A 17,199-nucleotide genomic window follows, 5' to 3' on the forward strand; every position below is an offset into this window, starting at 1 on the left:
CGTACACTTTTCAAAATCCAATCTCACCCCTCCCCTCCAAATCCTCCCCATCACCCATCCCTTTCAAATCTCCCCCCTTGCCCCTTCCCTCCCCTCCCTCCTAAACTCCCCCCACACCCCTCCCCTCCGAGACTCTCCCTCGCTCCTCCCCTCCTAGACTCCCCTCTCACCCCTCCTCCTCAAAGCATCCTCCCTGCTTCTTCCTCCTTCCAACTTTCACCTTCATCTCCCCAAACCTTCTGCCTTGCTCTTCCCCCTCCTCAAATAACACCTCACTGTGCCTCACCCAATCTCCATCAAACCTTTTGTCCGCCCCATTCTTCCCTTTCTCCAAGCTATTCTGAAATCTCTGACACACCTTCAACAGCTCTCCCTACCTCTTCCTCCTCTTCCACATCTTACCCTACCCCTCCCCCCCCCTGTTCTGGACCCGATGCTCCCCCTTCCTCTTCATTAACGGTATGGACCTCAAACATCCGGGGCCTTCGCTCAAACTTGAATGACCTCTCCATACAGGTTGCTTCTGACAAACCAGACGTGATCTGCTTAACAGAAACTTTCCTCCTTCATGATGTCTCTGATGCCTTGGTATCTCTCCCAGGTTACTCCCTCCTCCGGTATGATAGACCTGAGCCTCGTCCTGGAGGTGGGGTTGCTATCTTTATAAAAAACTCTCTTCCTCACTCGCCCTGCACTGCCCTCTCTCCACCTCACCCCCAGGAATACCTTTGGCTACGGCTTCCCCTTCGCTCCCACCTTTTGTTCATATGTGTGTTGTACCGTCCACCAATCAGCGATGACTCCATCTACATCTCACTGTCTGATAATATGGACCAACTTCTATCTACCCATCCCAACTCTCTCTTCCTCATATGTGGTGATTTCAATTGTCACCATGCCAGTTGGCTGGGTGTGGGTACCTCTCTCACCAGCCATGGCTCTTCAGCAAAGGACTTCTGCGACTCACTGGGACTGACACAATCTGTCAATTTCCCGACCCGGATCTCAGTCAACGGAGCATCTTCTCTTCTGGATTTGGTTATGACAAACTTCCCTGAAAATGTCTGCTGCTTTTCTTCTGCTCCAATCGGCTCATCTGATCATGTGCTTGTCAAAGTGGACATCTCTCTGACCATTCTCAGAGAGCCTCCTCAGCGTCGACGAGTCTGGCATTTCACTCAGGCCAACTGGCACGGTCTTCAAGCAGCCATCAATCATCTGGACTGGTCTCCCATCTCTACCGCCTCTGACATCAACTCATCCTGGGAATTCTTTCAAAGTAAATTGCTCTCTCTCATGCACAGATTTATACCATCTCGTCTTCAGTTGTCATACCCTTCCTCCCGTCCATGGTACACGGAATCTTGTGGTGAGGCTGTTGCCCTGAAACAACTTGCTTTCGTCTCCTGGAAAGCAAATCCAACGGAAGGAAATCTAATTTCCTTTCACAAAGCCCGAAACAAGTGTGTGTCCACCCTCAGGAGAGCCAGGAAACAATATCTCACCATTCTCAAGACCGAACTCTCTTATCTGTCTCCCTCTTCCAAATCCTGGTGGCGTCTGGTCAAATCTGTTTCTGGTGTTTGTTCCCCCTCCATCCCCTCCCTCACCTCAAACGGCTTAACGGCTGACTCCGCACGTGAAAAAGCTGAATGCCTCAACTCTGTGTTTGCCTCTAAATCTTGTGTCCCAAACCCATCCCTCTCTGTACCCACCGTACCCAGTCGTACGCAGCTGCTCCTGGACTCTGTGTCCTTTCCTCCTGACAAGGTGGAAAAGTTTCTGGCAACCCTCGACTCTGATTCTGCAACTGGTCCTGACGGCATCAGCCCACGGGTCCTAAAATCATGTTCTTCTGCACTTTCACTCCCTCTTTCTGTTCTCTTCACCCTCTCTTTTGCTCAAGGTCATCTGCCATCTGCTTGGAAATCAGCCAACATCACCGCTTTGCACAAAAAAGGTGCAAAAACAGATCCCAGCAACTACAGACCAATCAGCCTTCTCCCAATTATCAGCAAAGTCATGGAATCCATCATTGCTTCAGATATTAAATCTTTCCTCTTCTCCAATGGCTTGATCTCTGATCATCAATTTGGTTTCAGACCTGGTCACTCTACTCTGGACATGCTGCTTCTGCTTTCTCAACAATGGATGGAGGTCCTCAACGCCAAACAGGAAATTAGAGCTGTCTCCCTTGACATTTCACGTGCCTTCGATACGGTCTGGCACCCTGCTCTGCTCTCCAAACTCTCCTCCTTTGGTATCCATGGAAATCTCCACGCATGGCTGGCGGACTTCCTCTCTGGTCGTAGTCAACGTGTGGCCCTGAATGGGTTTCTCTCATCTCCTCTTCCTGTTCAGGCTGGAGTTCCCCAAGGTAGTGTTCTGGGCCCTGTGCTTTTTCTGGTCTTCATCAATGATCTCTCTGACTCTCTTGAAAATCCTCTCTATCTCTTTGCTGACGACTCTACTCTCTGTCGCTCCATTCCTCATCCCTCAGATCGGCAGTCTGCAGCCTCCTCACTCTCTGCAGACCTGGACAAAATCACAGACTGGTCAAACAAGTGGAACATGTCTTTCAATCCTGACAAATCTCACACTCTTACAATGTCTCTCCGAAAGGACCGACTGGACAACCCTCCCATCTACTTTCTCAACAATCCTCTCCAAGAAGTTCTGTCACTCAAGCTTTTGGGTCTCACTATCTGCCATGATCTTTCTTGGGAAAACCACATTTCCAAGCTGGCCTCCAAAGCCAGTCGCCGACTGGGCATCCTCCGTCGTGCGAAGTCCTTCCTTGGCACACCTGAGCTCCTCACCACATACAAGGCTTTCATCCGCAGCTCAATGGAATACTGTTCCCCCCTCTGGGCTGGTGCTCCTGCCTCACACCTTGCTCGGCTTCACGCTGTTGAGGCCAAAGCTTTCAGAATCATTGGAATCTCCTGCGATGTAGTCAACGCCGAGGGCCTTTCACTCACTCACCGCAGGCAGGTTGGTGGTCTTTCTGTCTTCTACCGACTCCTCTCCGGCCTTGCTCCCCCAGCTCTCTCTGTGCTCTGTCCCCCCAATATTCCTTCAGGTCGCACAACATCTGCCTGCAACCCTCTTCTGGTTAAACTGCCAAAGTCTAGGCTCTCTGCTCACCTTCACTCTTTCATTCCCCTTTTCTCCCGCCTCTGGAACAAACTCCCCCACTCCCTTCAATCCCACTCCTCCCTCCAGGTCTTTAAAACAGCTGTTCACCACCATCTCTTATCTTCCCCCATCGAAAACCTTGATCTTTTCTACCCCCGGTAATTCACCCCAGAGTCCTTGCAGTGTTCATACGTTTTAATCCTCTCCCACCTCCCCCCAAGTCCTCCCGATGTCCCTGCTCTCAAATGTTGTGTTTGTGTCCTTCCCCCTCTCTTTGTGTCCTTCCCCCTCTCTCCCCATCTTGTCTACCGCTCCCCTTGTTTTTTGTGTTTTGTGTGTCGGTTTGTCTTTTTGTGTGATTAATGTTAGCTCTTTCACGACCCTCGATCTTGTATACAAAAAAAAAAAACAAAAAAAAAACATCCCGCCATCGAAGCCTCGGGTGCTCAGAAAATGTTTTTGCGTATAAAATTTTAACGTACGCGTTGTACAGAGTTTTCTTTGGAAAGGCGGGAAGGGATAATGCAGTATCATCAGGGCTGTTCAGGCCAGGGGACAGATTAAGTGGCGGGCTGAAAACTAGGAGTTTGGGGAAGTCACCCGCTGTTTCCTAGTGGGAAGGGCCAAGTTCCTCGCAGGTATTACGATACGTTGTGGATATCCCTTGAAGGAACCGAGAGATGGTCCTGACAGATTTTATTCCGGTTTTTTGTGCCACAGCGGCAGCACTCAGCCGGCAGCTCCCAGACTCTGTCATGAGGTCTTTCACTCGCAGCAGCTTGGCATCAACAAAACGTTGAACGAGTCCCCTATTATTCAAGCTGTTTTCCAGGAAGGGGTTGTAGCATAGGGGCTCGTTCAACAACATTTCCATGTTGTATGTTGCCATTTCACGGGAAAAGGACAGGGCTTGCCAGGCGTTCATCACCCCTTGGTAAAAGGTGGGCAGCAAGGATGAATCGATTTGATGAGGGTTCATTAAGAAAAGTTCTCGGTCGTAACCCAGCTTGCATGTAAGCTGTAATATGCAGTTAGCCAGAGGCCTCCAGAGTAGGGCTTCATCTCCATATACAAGTTGGCGCACGATATGAAGCCGGAAGACCATAATCCGGCTGCGGATATCAATAAGACCTTGGCCACCTTCAGCGAGTGGCAAGTATGCCACGGGGGGTTGGAGCCAGTGTTTCCCGCTCCAGAAAAAGTCGACAATGCTCTTTTGCAGTGTAATAAGAAGGCTCCCAGGCGGTTGTAGGCATATCATCTTATGCCATAGCATAGAGGCGACAAGATTGTTAATGACGAGAGTTCTTCCGCGGTACGAAAGTTGGAAAAGAAGTCCTTTCCAGCGGGCCAGTTTTGCCATTACCTTGTCTGGTAATCCCACCCAGTTCTGCTGCTCAAAGGTGTTGTCTCCGAGGAAAATACCGAGGTATTTAATGCCACTTTTCTGCCAGTTCACTCCTCCTGGTAGGACAATTGGCGGGCAATCTCCAGGTCCTATCCAAAGGGCTTCACTCTTCTTCCAGTTTACCTGGCCTGAACAAGCCTGACAATATGTTTTTAGTGCCTGAGCCACCGCAGTGACGTCAGTACTATTTTTTATATAAATACAGACATCATCTGCATAGGCAGAGACTTTTAGCGGTGTGGTAAGAATTGATCCAGTGAAGCCAGAAATGTGCGTACGTAATTGGAGCAGAAGAGGTTCGATGGCAAGAGAGTATAAAAGTCCAGATAGCGGGCAACCTTGCCGTACTCCCCGTTGTACAGCAATGGGGCTACACAATACTTGATTAATTTTAAGAACACTGGATATATTACAATACAAAAGTTTTTTTTTTTTTTTTTTTTTTTTGTATACAAGATCGAGGCTCGTGAAAGAGCGAAAATTAATCACACAGAAAGACAAACAGACACATAAAACAAATAACATCGGGAGCGGTAGACAAGATGGGGAGAGAGGGGGAAGGACACAAACACAACATTTGAGAGCAGGGACCGAGAGACATGGAGACATCGAGAGATCTGTGGGAGGGAGAGGGCTTTGGGGGGGAGGCATGTGAAGGGGGGAGGCATGTGAAGGGGGGGAGGCATGTGAAGGGGGGGGGGGGTGGGAGAGGTATAAACATATGGACACTGCCAGGATTTCCAGGAAATAAGTTGGAATTTCAAACAAGGTGGATCTGGGGTGAATTAGTGGGGGAAGAAAAGATCAAGGTTATGGATGGGGGAAGATAAGAGATGGTGGTGAACAGCTGTTTTAAAGACCTGGAGGGAGGAGAGGGATTGAAGGGAGTGTGGGAGTTTGTTCCACAGGCGGGAGAAAAGAGGAATGAAAGAGTGAAGGTGAGCAGAGAGCCGAGATTTCGGCAGTTTAACCATCAGAGGGTTGCTGGCAGATCTTGTGCGACCTGTAGGAATATTTGGGGGACAGAGCACGGAGAGAGCTGGGGGAGCAAGGCCGGAGAGGAGTCGGTAGAAGACAGAAAGACCACCTACCTGCCTGCGGTGAGTGAGTGAAAGGCCCTCAGAGATAGCTTCATCGCGGGAGATTCCAATGATTTTGAAAGCTTTGGATTCAACAGCGTGGAGCCGAGCCAGGTGTGAGGCAGGAGCACCAGCCCATAGGGGAGAACAGTATTCCATTGAGCTGCGGATGAAAGCCTTGTATGTGGTGAGGAGCTCAGGTGTGCCGAGGAAGGACTTCGCACGACGGAGGATGCCCAGTCGGCGACTGGCTTTGGAGGCCAGCTTGGAAATGTGGTTTTCCCAAGAAAGATCATGGCAGATAGTGAGACCCAAAAGCTTGAGTGACAGAACTTCTTGGAGAGGATTGTTGAGAAAGTAGATGGGAGGGTTGTCCAGTCGATCTTTTCGGAGAGACATAGTAACAGAGTGAGATTTGGCAGGATTGAAAGACATGTTCCACTTGTTTGACCAGTCTGTGATTTTGTCCAGGTCTTCAGAGAGTGAGGAGGCTGCAGACTGCCTATCTGAGGGAAGAGGAATGGAGCGGCAGAGTGTGGAGTCATCAGCAAAGAGATAGAGAGGATTTTCCAGAGAGTCAGAGAGATCATTGATAAAGACCAGAAAAAGCACAGGGCCCAGCACACTTCCTTGGGGAACTCCAGCCTGAACAGGAAGGGGAGATGAGAGAAATCCATTCAGGGCCACACGTTGACTACGACCAGAGAGGAAGTCCGCAAGCCATGCATGGAGATTTCCATGGATACCATAGGAGGAGAGTTTGGTGAGCAGAGCTGGGTGCCAGACCGTATCAAAGGCCCTTGATATGTCAAGGGAGACAGCTCTGATTTCCTGTTTGGCATTCAGGACCTCCATCCATTGTTGAGACAGCAGAAGCAGCATGTCCAGAGTAGAGTGACCTGGTCTGAAACCAAATTGATGATCAGAGATCAAGCCATTGGAGAAGAGGAAAGATTTCATATCCGAAGCAATGATGGATTCCATGACTTTGCTGATAATTGGGAGCAGGCTGATTGGTCTGTAGTTGCAAGGATCTGTTTTTGCACCTTTTTTGTGTAAAGCGGTAATGTTAGCTGATTTCCAGGATGCTGGCAGATGACCTTGAGCAAAAGAAAGGGTGAAAAGAACAGAGAGAGGGTGAGATAGAGCGGCAGAGCAGGATTTTAGGACCCGTGGGCTGATGCCGTCTGGTCCAGTTGCAGAATCAGAGTCGAGGTTTGACAAAAACTCCTCCACCTTGTCAGGAGAGAAGGACACAGAGTCCAGGAGCATTTGGGTTCGACTGGGAAAGGTGGGAACAGAGATAGATGGGTTTGGGACTAAGGATTTCGAGGCGAACACAGAGTTGAGGCATTCGGCTTTGTCACGTGCGATGTCAACTGTGTGGCCATTTGAGGTAAGGGAGGGGATGGAGGGGGAACAAACACCAGAAACGGATTTGACCAGACGCCACCAGGATTTGGAGGAAGGAGACAGGTTTGAGAGTTCATTCTTGAGTGAGGAGAGATAGTGCTTCCTGGCACTCCTGAGGGTAGACACACACTTGTTCCGAGCTTGGTGGAAGGAACTGAGATTTCCTTCAGTTGGATTAGCCTTCCAAGAGGCAAAGGCAAGTTGTTTCAGGGCAACTGCCTCACCACAAGATTCAGTGTACCATGGACGGGAGGAAGGGTAAGACAATTGAAGGCGAGATGGGATAAATCTGTGCATGAGAGAGATCAGTTTGCTTTGGAAGAATTCCCAGGAAGAATTGATGTCAGAGGCAGTGGAGATGGGTGACCAATCCAGACGATTGATGGCTGCTTGAAGACCGTCCCAGTCGGCCTGAGTGAAATGCCAGACTCGTCGACGCTGAGGAGGCTCTCTGAGAATGGCCAGAGAGATGTCCACTTTGACAAGCACATGATCAGAAGAACCGATTGGAGCAGAAGAAGAGCAGCAGACATTAGCAGGGAAGTTTGTCATAACAAGTCTAGAAGAGAAGATACTCCATTGGCTGAGATCCGGGTCGGGAAATTGACAGATTGTGTCAATCCCAGTGAGTCACAGAAGTCCTTTGCTGAGGTGCCATGACTAGTGAGAGAGGAACCCACACCCAACCAGGTGGCATGATGACAGTTGAAGTCACCACATATGAGGAAGAGAGAGTTGGGATGAGTGGATAGAAGTTGGTCCATGTTGTCAGACATTGAAATGTAGATGGAGTCATCACTGTTTGGGGGACGGTACAGAACACATATGAACAAAAGGTGGGAGCGGAGAGGAAGCCGTAACCAGAGGTACTCCTGCGGGTGAGGAGGAAAGAGAGCAGTGCAAGGAGAGTGAGGAAGAGAGTTTTTGACAAAGATAGCCACCCCACCACCAGGCCGAGGCTCAGGTCTATCATACCGGAGGAGGGAGTAACCAGGAAGAGATATTAAGGAATCAGAGACATCTTGAAGGAGGAAAGTCTCTGTTAAGCAGATCAAGTCTGGATTGTCAGAAGCAACCTGTATGGAGAGATCAGTCAGGTTTGAGCGAAGGCCCCGGATGTTTGAGGTCCATACCGTTAATGAAGAGAGAGGGGGAGCATCGGGTACAGGACAGGGGAGGGGAGGAGTAGGGTAAGATGAAGGATGAGAGGGGGAGGTAGGGAGAGCAGTTGATAGTGTTTCAGATGTTGCAGAAGAGTTCCAAGAAAGGGAAGGATGAGGAGGATGAAAGGTTTGCTGGTGAAGGGATGCGGCACAGTGAGGGGTTGTTTGAGGGGGGGCAGAGGAAAGTAGAAGGTTTGGGGGGGTGGAGGTATGAGATAGAAGGGAGACGAAGTGGGGAGGAGGCAGCTTGGAGGAGGAGGGGGGAGGAGAGAGAATTGGAGAGGAATGGTATGGGGGGAGAATTGAATGGGAGGGATTGGGGGGGAGTTTTGAAGGGGAGGAGTGAGGGGGGAGTTTAGGAGGGGAGGGGCAAGGGGGGAGTTTTGGAGGGAAGGGAAAAGGGGGGAGATCAGGAGTGGAGGGGCAAGGGGGGGGATTAGGAGGGGAGGGGCAAAGGGGAAGTTTAGGAGGGGAAGGGCAAGGGGGGAGTTCAGGAGTGGAGGGGCAAGGGGGGAGTTTAAGAGTGGAGGGGCAAGGGGGATGTTTCGGAGTGTAGGTGCAAGGGGGGGGATTTGGATGGGAGGGGCAAGAGGGGAGTTTAGAAAGTGGATGATTAATGAAAGACGAACATTGATAACAAATTGGGTTTGTTGTGATTTTCAAGTTAGCAATCCGGTTCAGGATGATGGAGGAGGGATGGAATGAATGTGAATTTAGACCATGTAGTGAGGGAGACGTATAAGATATTGAATTTCTTTTTTTTGAAGTGGAATGAGTTGGAGAGGAAATTGAGAAAAGCCTTTTAAATAGGAAGAAAAACAGCGTGTTGTAATATACCACTGAATAAAAAACAGAAGGGGAAAGGTTAAACATATTTAATAATATTTAAACAGAACTATGAACAATCTTATATGCACAAAAATACCAACGGGGGGAGAGCCGAGAGGGACCACCACGAGTCACGTGAACAGGGCAAACGGTGGATGGCAAGGAGATAATGGGGGTGGGGCGAACAGCACACCTGGACAGAAAATACAGGATGAGACAACAGTACACGTGGAGAAAATAAAATAAATGTTTTTGTTTTTTTTTTGTTTTTTTGGGGGGGGGGGGGGGGGTGGGGAATTAGAACGTTAGACAGTATTATGTTCGGGGTAGAAGGGAAAAAACCAAGAGCCAAGCAAAACACACTTAAGTTAACAAAACACCGACGGGGGTACAACTACAAGGCCACACACAAGGGCAGAAAACGATTAATTAATTACGAGTTACAGGAAATTCAAACCAAAACTAACAATAATCAAACAATATCACATGGACGATAAAATAACGAATTGAAATTTGACAATCTATCTGGGGAAATGGGGGAGAAACACGTGGTCGAAGAACGAACGAACGAATAAGAATGAATAAACGAATGAGCACAGAGAAGGTAGTCTTTTTTTTTTGTTTTTTTTTGAGTTGAGATTTACATAAGGAAGTAGGCTTTGGGGTGGAAAGACTGCGAAAACAGAGAACGAAAGTTATTGGATCACAAACGACAGGCGCTGAGAGAAAAACAAAGCCTCAAGGTTGTACAGTGTACACTGTACAAGACCTCGAGACGACACGAATTAACGCGATTTTCAATACAGGTATGAAAGATTTGCACCGAAAATCTTTGACGGGACAATAAACGTACATACACCATAAAAGAAATACAGTTATAACGAAAATACAAATTGGAACAATGACTTAACTTCGATTTCGATGGAGAGCGTGGAGACCTGCGAAAAAACGAACCGTCGCCAGCAAGACCGGAAACGGAAGTCAAGTTTAACGTACGAGATAAAAATAGGTCCAAACCCAAAATTCTCTAAAACTCTAAAAAGGTACATGTGGTCAATACAGTCAAAGGCTTTTCCTTGGTCAATAAAAAACAGACCAACATTCATATTAAAATTGTTACAAAACCGAATGGTATCACGGATAAGAAAGATATTATTAAAAATAGTACGTCCAGGAATACAAAAGGATTGATGTTCTCCTATTAGTACATTCATAAAAGGTTTCATTCGATTAGACAAGGCTTTGGCTAAAATTTTATAATCCGTACATAAAACAGAAATAGGACGCCAGTTCTCTATAAGTTGAGTGTCCGCTTTCTTAGGAATTAAGGTGGTGACTGCTCTCCGGCAACTCCACGGCAGTTGTCCATCCTCTAAACATTCATTCAATACCCGCAGTAGGTGAGGTCCAATGGTGTCCCAAAAAAACTGGAAAAATTCACTTGTCAGCCCATCCAGTCCAGGGGCTTTATCAGGTTCCAAGGCCTTCAAGGCAGCGGTGAGCTCAGGTAACCTAAGAGGATCCTCCAACTGCTGCTTCTGATCCTCCGCCAATGTTGGAAGGTTAGAAACAAGTTCCGATATTGCATCCTGGTTAATGTCATGCCGCATAAACCGTTGTTTAAAATGTTTCCGGGCACATTCCCTGATTCTGCCATCTTCATAAAGGAGTTCCCCATCATGGAGCAAGCGTGTAATCATTGACGAAGAGGCCCCCCTTTTAAGGCTGAAGAAGAATTTGGTTGGAGCATCAAGGTCGTGTATGTACCTCATCTTCAGGCGCAATAAAGCATTTTGTGCTCGCCTTTCGGATATGGAATTCAGTAAGGCCGTTTTTCCATGGATTTGTTGCCTCATTCCCTGGTAGCTCACACTTGCGGTTCCCTGAAGCTGTTCCTGTAATTCCAGGATTTCATCTTCAAGTAAGGTTGTGGTTTTTCTTTCCTCTTGAACACCATACGCACGATATTGTTGGCAGAACAGTCTGATGTGCGTTTTGGCATTATCCCACCATTGTCTGAGGTTTGAGAAATTCCCTTGGGAGGCAACCAGAATATTCCAAATTTCCGGAAAAATGTCCTTAAAGGTACTATCATCAAGTAAGTTGTTATTAAATTTCCAAAAAGCACTCTTGTGTTTCGGGCAGGGGGCAGAAATTTTGAGAAATGTTGCGCTGTGGTCCGAGAATCCTGATGGGCAAATTTTGGATGACAGAACGAGGCGTTCAAGTGGAGGATTAATATAAAACTTGTCCAAGCGAGCAAGTACAATATTACCCTGAATGCATCGACACCATGTGTATTGCCTGATTGATGGGTGCTGTACCCGCCATATATGTCAAATTCATTTGTTTTAAAAATTTGGTGAGAGGGATTGTGGAGGCAGGATGGGGCTCTGCACTGTTCCTGTCGAGTTGGGGTTGGAGGGTGCAGTTAAAATCTCCACCCATACAAACATGATTGTCTTGGTTTTTTAGGGCGTTTTGACTGTCGAGGGACGTTAGGTGTGTCCCAAGGTCATTAAAAAAAAACTCGCCGAGCTACAGGCGTACTTGGGGCATAGATATTAAAAATAGTATAGAATTTTCCATAGTAGTGGAATTCTAGGGATGCTAGGGATCCCTTGTGTATTTCGTCGAATTTAAGCGACTAGGGCATTGCCCGTACTATATCTATATCTAAAATTATATCCCCCCCCTCTATTTACATGAAATGGTTTGGTCCAAAGCGAACGGCTTCCGGAGTTTGGTAAAGAAATCGCCATCGCGTGCACAAACGCGCAGGAAAGCGAATGAATCGCAAATTCGTTTTTATTAGTTTTAAAACATAGTTTAACGCCAACATAGTTTGCAAACGTGAAATAAATGAATACGCTCTCAAATGTGCCATCCGAGGCAGAGTGTGTCCGCCACGTTCGGCACACGCGATAGTTCGCTGCTCTCTGATTGGTTGAATCGTTTTTTGGACATAGCTCGGTAAGTAATTGTCCGATTAATATGAAACCTTGAAAAGGCACATCCTCGGGTCCCCAGCAATATACCTGGCAAGTTAAAAGTATATCGGACCCGTGGTTGTCGAGAAACAGCGGTCACAGACAAACGTACAAACAGAGATTACTGGAATTATAGATAGATGAAGGCGAAAAGGAGGGGCTAAGAATTATTGCGACACCGCCTTTGCGGGAGTCACCGTTACTAAAGAAGGACAGGCCGGGGAAGAGCCTACACCACTCTGCGACACAGCAGTCGTTGGCATGGGTCTCTTGTAAGAGGGCAATGTCAACTTTCTTCTGTAATAAAAAATCCCTTACTTGAACTTTACGGACAGAGCTACATCCTCCGTTAATATTCAGGCTACAAATGGAAAAACTCATTACAGCTATAAGGAGGAGTGACCACCACTCAATTTTTTGATAGCAGTTCATTCTTAGCTTTTTGCAACCACTTCTTTAAACGGTGACGTTGGGAGGAATTGAAATTAAAAACGTGGGGCCGTTTTACCATCAGTTTAGCGGAATGTATAAAATCAGGTAGCTCCGGAAAAAAGGTTTCTATTACAACATTCCTTTTTCGGAATGTGTCCTTAAGAAACCTTTTTATCTCGGAGGGAGGGATTGGAGGGATTTCTTCTTCCTTAAGGCTACCACATTCACTAACAGAGTCATCTATATCAGATGGCTCAGATGGTGTGTCACACTGGTTTTCATCATTTATCTCCTCACATCCCTCCACGTTATCGGATGGGGCATAGTCCATAGAGGGGGGGGACGGGGAGGGAGAGAAATGAGCCATCTTCAGGGGAGGGGGGGGGGGTACTAATTTTTGTGGTTCAACCATATCAGTTTCTAGGTCAGTAGACAAGGGCGAGGATTCATCCACATCTATGTCCTCCAATACCGAGAAACGATTTTCTGTGACGAGGGACAAATCTAGGCCAGAGAGGGGGGGCTGTCGGTTTTCAGTTGTAGGTTTTTTAAAGAGGTGACCGTTTTCATCTGTTGTTTGCAGATGTCTTTTTCCTTTTGGGCAGACTAATTGAAACTCGTCCTGGTTAGTGGGAAGAGATTGCAAGGGTTTGGGGGGGGGGGGGGGGAGGGAGGACGTGATCATCGGGAGGGGGATCCCATCGGCTACCACGGCGGGAGAGGTAGGATCAGTTATAGCAGGCAACAAGCTGTGATTGGACGATGTCGCCTGGGGGGTGAGATCTATAGTTAACAGGAGATGGCTGCAATTAGATCCTTCAGTAGAGGGAGGGGCCCCTGTTTCAAGGGGAGGGGAGGGGGGTACGGCGGGGGGGTTTGGATTGGTGGTAAGAGGGCTTGGGTCGGTGGTGGACAGATTGGGATCAGTGGTGGTAAGGCTTGGGTCGATGGTGGGAAGGTTCGGGTCGGTGGTGGGAGGGCTTGGTTCGGCGGCGGGAGGGCTTGGTTCGGTGGTGGGAAGGTTTGGTTCGGTGGTGGGAAGGCTTGGGTCGGTGGTGGGAGGGCTTGGGTCAGTGGTGGGAGGGTTTGGACCGGTGGTGGGGAGGTGGGGGGGTTGCTTATTCCCGGTTCGGAGGGGAGGTTGCACTTGTGGAGAATTCTCTTTTCGGGGGCAGTCATGCTTAACATGCCCAAATTGTCCGCAGCCAAAACATTTTAGAACGTTGGTGGACACGTACACTGTATATTCGTTCTGTTGATGTTTTAATTTTATTATAAGGTTTAAATCCTTCTGGGAATTTTTTAAAATCATAAACACTTGCCGTCGGAATGAAACCACGTGCCTTAAATCGTTGTTTCGTGACCCGAAGGGAATCATGGAGATACGAGACACGATGGTACCGTATCGGGACAACTCTTTAATTAGTACATCGCCGGATACAAATGGGGGGCAATTTGATATCACGACTTTTATCGCTGGGCTATCTAGTGGGGAAATCATTACAAATAAATCTGGATCGATTGTCAAACCCTGTTCGACAATTTGTGGGACACAATCCACATCGGACAAAAAAATAACGATCCGCTTGTTCATCCGCGAAGCAGCAACAACCTTGTCGATCCCGACAACACGACCGGTTGCGAGGACAACGTCCTCGACACTAACCTCACGTTCCGGAGGTACACAAAAGAACCCGTGCTTACGGGTCAGGCTCTGAAAGGCCGTAAATCGAGATAGTGCAGCTGCCATGCTGGAACAGCTGCACTTACAACCCCTCCCCAACTCGGGGAGGGTGAATATATAATACAATCTTCCCTACCCGAACTCCGGGAATGGGAAGCAATCAGACCTCTCCGATTTCCCTAACTTCGGAAAAGGGAGGCAACAAAACAAACTGAAGGAAGGATAAACGAAAGGAAAAAAAGGAAATAGAGGTTTAAGATGAAGGAGCAAACACCGATCGGGCGACGCCCAAAAACGGCGAACCCTTACCAGCGATCACCCTGTGCTCTCCGGCTCTCTCTCCCGTCTCAACGTATATGGGAATCACCAGGAAGACTCCACGAACAGGTACAAGGACACAGAGGGGGGAAAACGGGGGGGGGGGGGGGGGGAATGGAGCAACAACACAGAGCACTCACAGGCCTCCACAAGCAGACGCCATGACAGTACAACCAGCATGCAAACGACCAGCAGGGGGCGCGAGAGAGAGAGAGAGACAGAGACAGAGACAGAGACAGAGACAGAGACAGAGACAGAGACAGAGACAGACAAGAGGGAAAGGGCCGGTCCATGGGGACCGATCGGCACTCTGACCATGACCACACTACCCTGACGAATCCGGGCAGCAGGGAAGAATGGGGGAGATTTGCCCCCCAACTTGCATTGGGGGGTTACAACAACTGCAAAGAGGCATCCCCGATAGTTGTCGGGCTATATGGTTAATTTGTATGCTATAAATATTACCTTGAGAAGAAAAGTGGTGAAAATCCTTCACACACCTGGACAATGAAGGAAGTAATTCTTTGCATCCCGTGGGTACACTGGTGGCACTTCCCAGGTCAGGGGATTGAAGCGGTAGAACTTGGCTCCTTTGAAGCAGTAGTAACGGCCGAGCCAGCGGTATGCAGCATTGCAATTTGAAATCTTCGCTGGAATGGCTTGCTCTTTAATTTGGTGAGAGCTGAGGTCCAGCCTGTACATGGTTGAGCCTAAACAGGGAGACACCTCATTCATCCTGAGTTCCATTGTATTGTGGCCTGAAGAAAGCAGTCATTCCTACATGAAGTTTATTAAAATAACTCGCAAAAAACCCGTCAAAAATGACGGGTTGGAACAGTTTATTCGACGGTACAGCCTTGTGAGCGTGCCAAAGTCTGAAGCCTCGGCCTTGTGCTAGTTGTTAGGTGTGCTTATATATTTTTATTTGTTAGACATCCTCGGGACGTAAATGAACACTCGTTTTACTCCGCGTGCATTGTGCATCACGTGCAGCGAATTTCACCTCTCTGCGTCTTGCATTGTTATTTATTTTTAGAACGCTTCTGTACACCGCCCTTGAGGCTCGGTTTACAAGCCACCGTCTACATTTCCAATAGAATAGACATAATTACTCTTTTATGGAAAATGTTTTTGAGTTCGTTTCATCCTCAAAATGGACCGTAGTGAACACACATTCGTGTCAAAAGTTTGGCCTTTAAAACCTACCCCAGACAGACACTTGTACAAACACACAACCAGACATTATGTTTTATATAGTAGATAGATTGGAAGTTGTGTTGTGTTGTTTTGCAATGACATTTTTCTCCATGCTGGGAAATACTGTTAGTTTGTGGGAAAGGGGACAATAGCTTGACCAAAGCCTTACATGTATATATTCATGTTCAGTTTTATAACTTCTTACACTGTATTGAGTGTATATTTTACGATAAGGAGTCACTGTAGAATGCTGCCAGCAATGGAGACTGGATGCTGTTCTTTTTTAGGTAGCGAGGTTAAGGTGTCTCGTTTCATGTTCTCCTTTAACACGAATTCTTAAAAAATTCGGCAGTCTTTGGGTTAAATCACATTGCACCCGTTCTCCCCCTCTCTCTGTGATCATGGAGGCAGCAGGATGGAGATTTGGACGAAGGCCATGGGGTGGGAATGGGGAGGGTTCCTCCTCTGTGGTTGCTCGGAAATATAAAAAAAAAGAAGGGAAGAAGAAGCGGCCAGTGTGGTAGTTTCACTGCAGCGGGTAGCCTACATTTCCTTGCTGCGGTGTTGTTTTACCTACCGACCATGTATCCTGCTGGCTGATTCCATCCCACCACCGGTGGCACTTACCTACGGCCATTATTTCTCACCGGACAAATAGCCTGCTGTGATTGGAGGGTCAGTCATACACTAGAATATTGTTTTAATCACAGCTTGGGTAGTGAAGGTGGTTGTGTGTGTGTCGTTGGTTGGTAGATCCATAGGTGGGTTTCAGAAGCTGGAACGGAACGATCCCAGGAATCAAAGTACCCACCTCCTTGTGCGTGTGCTGCTTAGAGAACAAACTAATTATGTTATGGATGAAAAAGTCCTCAAACTCTCTGAGACCACCATTGGAGGTGTCCTCACACGTACCCTTCAAAAAGAGAACCGAGTCCGATCTGCATTCCGAGGCAGGACATTCTACCGCCGCATCTAGGGGCGTGGGTACACCTGGGAATTCCTTGGATACCTCTCGGGGGTAACCTTGATCGACATGGGTGTTCGTAAAACGCCACACCAGATCTCCCTGCCACATAGCACGGTTTGGGAGAGGAGAACGGGGAGTATGGGGAGGAGGGTTAGTGTATCGTATTTTCAAGTTAAATCAAATCAGAAACTGAAAAACGATGTTGGATATCAAACCGATGCTAGGTATTCCAAAGGTGTAACACCCGAGCTACTGGAACCAACTGCTCTTCCTTAATTCCCTCTCCTGGACAAACACAAGGAACTTTGGTACGGGAAGAGGCCATTCTGCACATCATGCCTGCGCTGCACCAACACCAGATACCATCACCCATCAACACACAAACTACCTACAAGCTCTGCCGATATCCTTGCATACCTGTCTTTCCAATGCATCCACAGGGAGAGCCTTAAGTCCCAGGGCACGGTTTTAGCTGCTTATACAACCTTGTTTATACCATGTATTTACACTGTTTTCTTTTTTTCGGATAATTGAAATAATACATTAACAAAGATGGCAGACACCAGTCCATTTGCAGTGGGC

At 47.8% G+C, this 17,199-nt stretch overlaps 1 protein-coding gene across 1 annotated transcript in view; it reads right to left on the reverse strand.

The window, feature by feature from the left end:
• Positions 1–17,199, reverse strand: part of HPX (hemopexin) — a 44,442-nt gene that overhangs the window by 6,928 nt on the left and 20,315 nt on the right. Inside the window, exons 9-10 of the mRNA XM_068116076.2 lie at positions 16,563–16,716; positions 14,954–15,163 (exon numbers count right to left, since the gene is read on the reverse strand). Coding sequence (XP_067972177.2) covers positions 14,954–15,163; positions 16,563–16,716 — 364 coding nt within the window. The remainder of the gene's footprint in view (positions 1–14,953; positions 15,164–16,562; positions 16,717–17,199) is intronic.

Source organism: Myxine glutinosa, chromosome 5, assembly GCF_964187855.1.
Source record: "Myxine glutinosa chromosome 5, kmMyxGlut1.1, whole genome shotgun sequence".
NCBI classification, from domain to species: Eukaryota; Metazoa; Chordata; class Myxini; order Myxiniformes; family Myxinidae; genus Myxine; species Myxine glutinosa.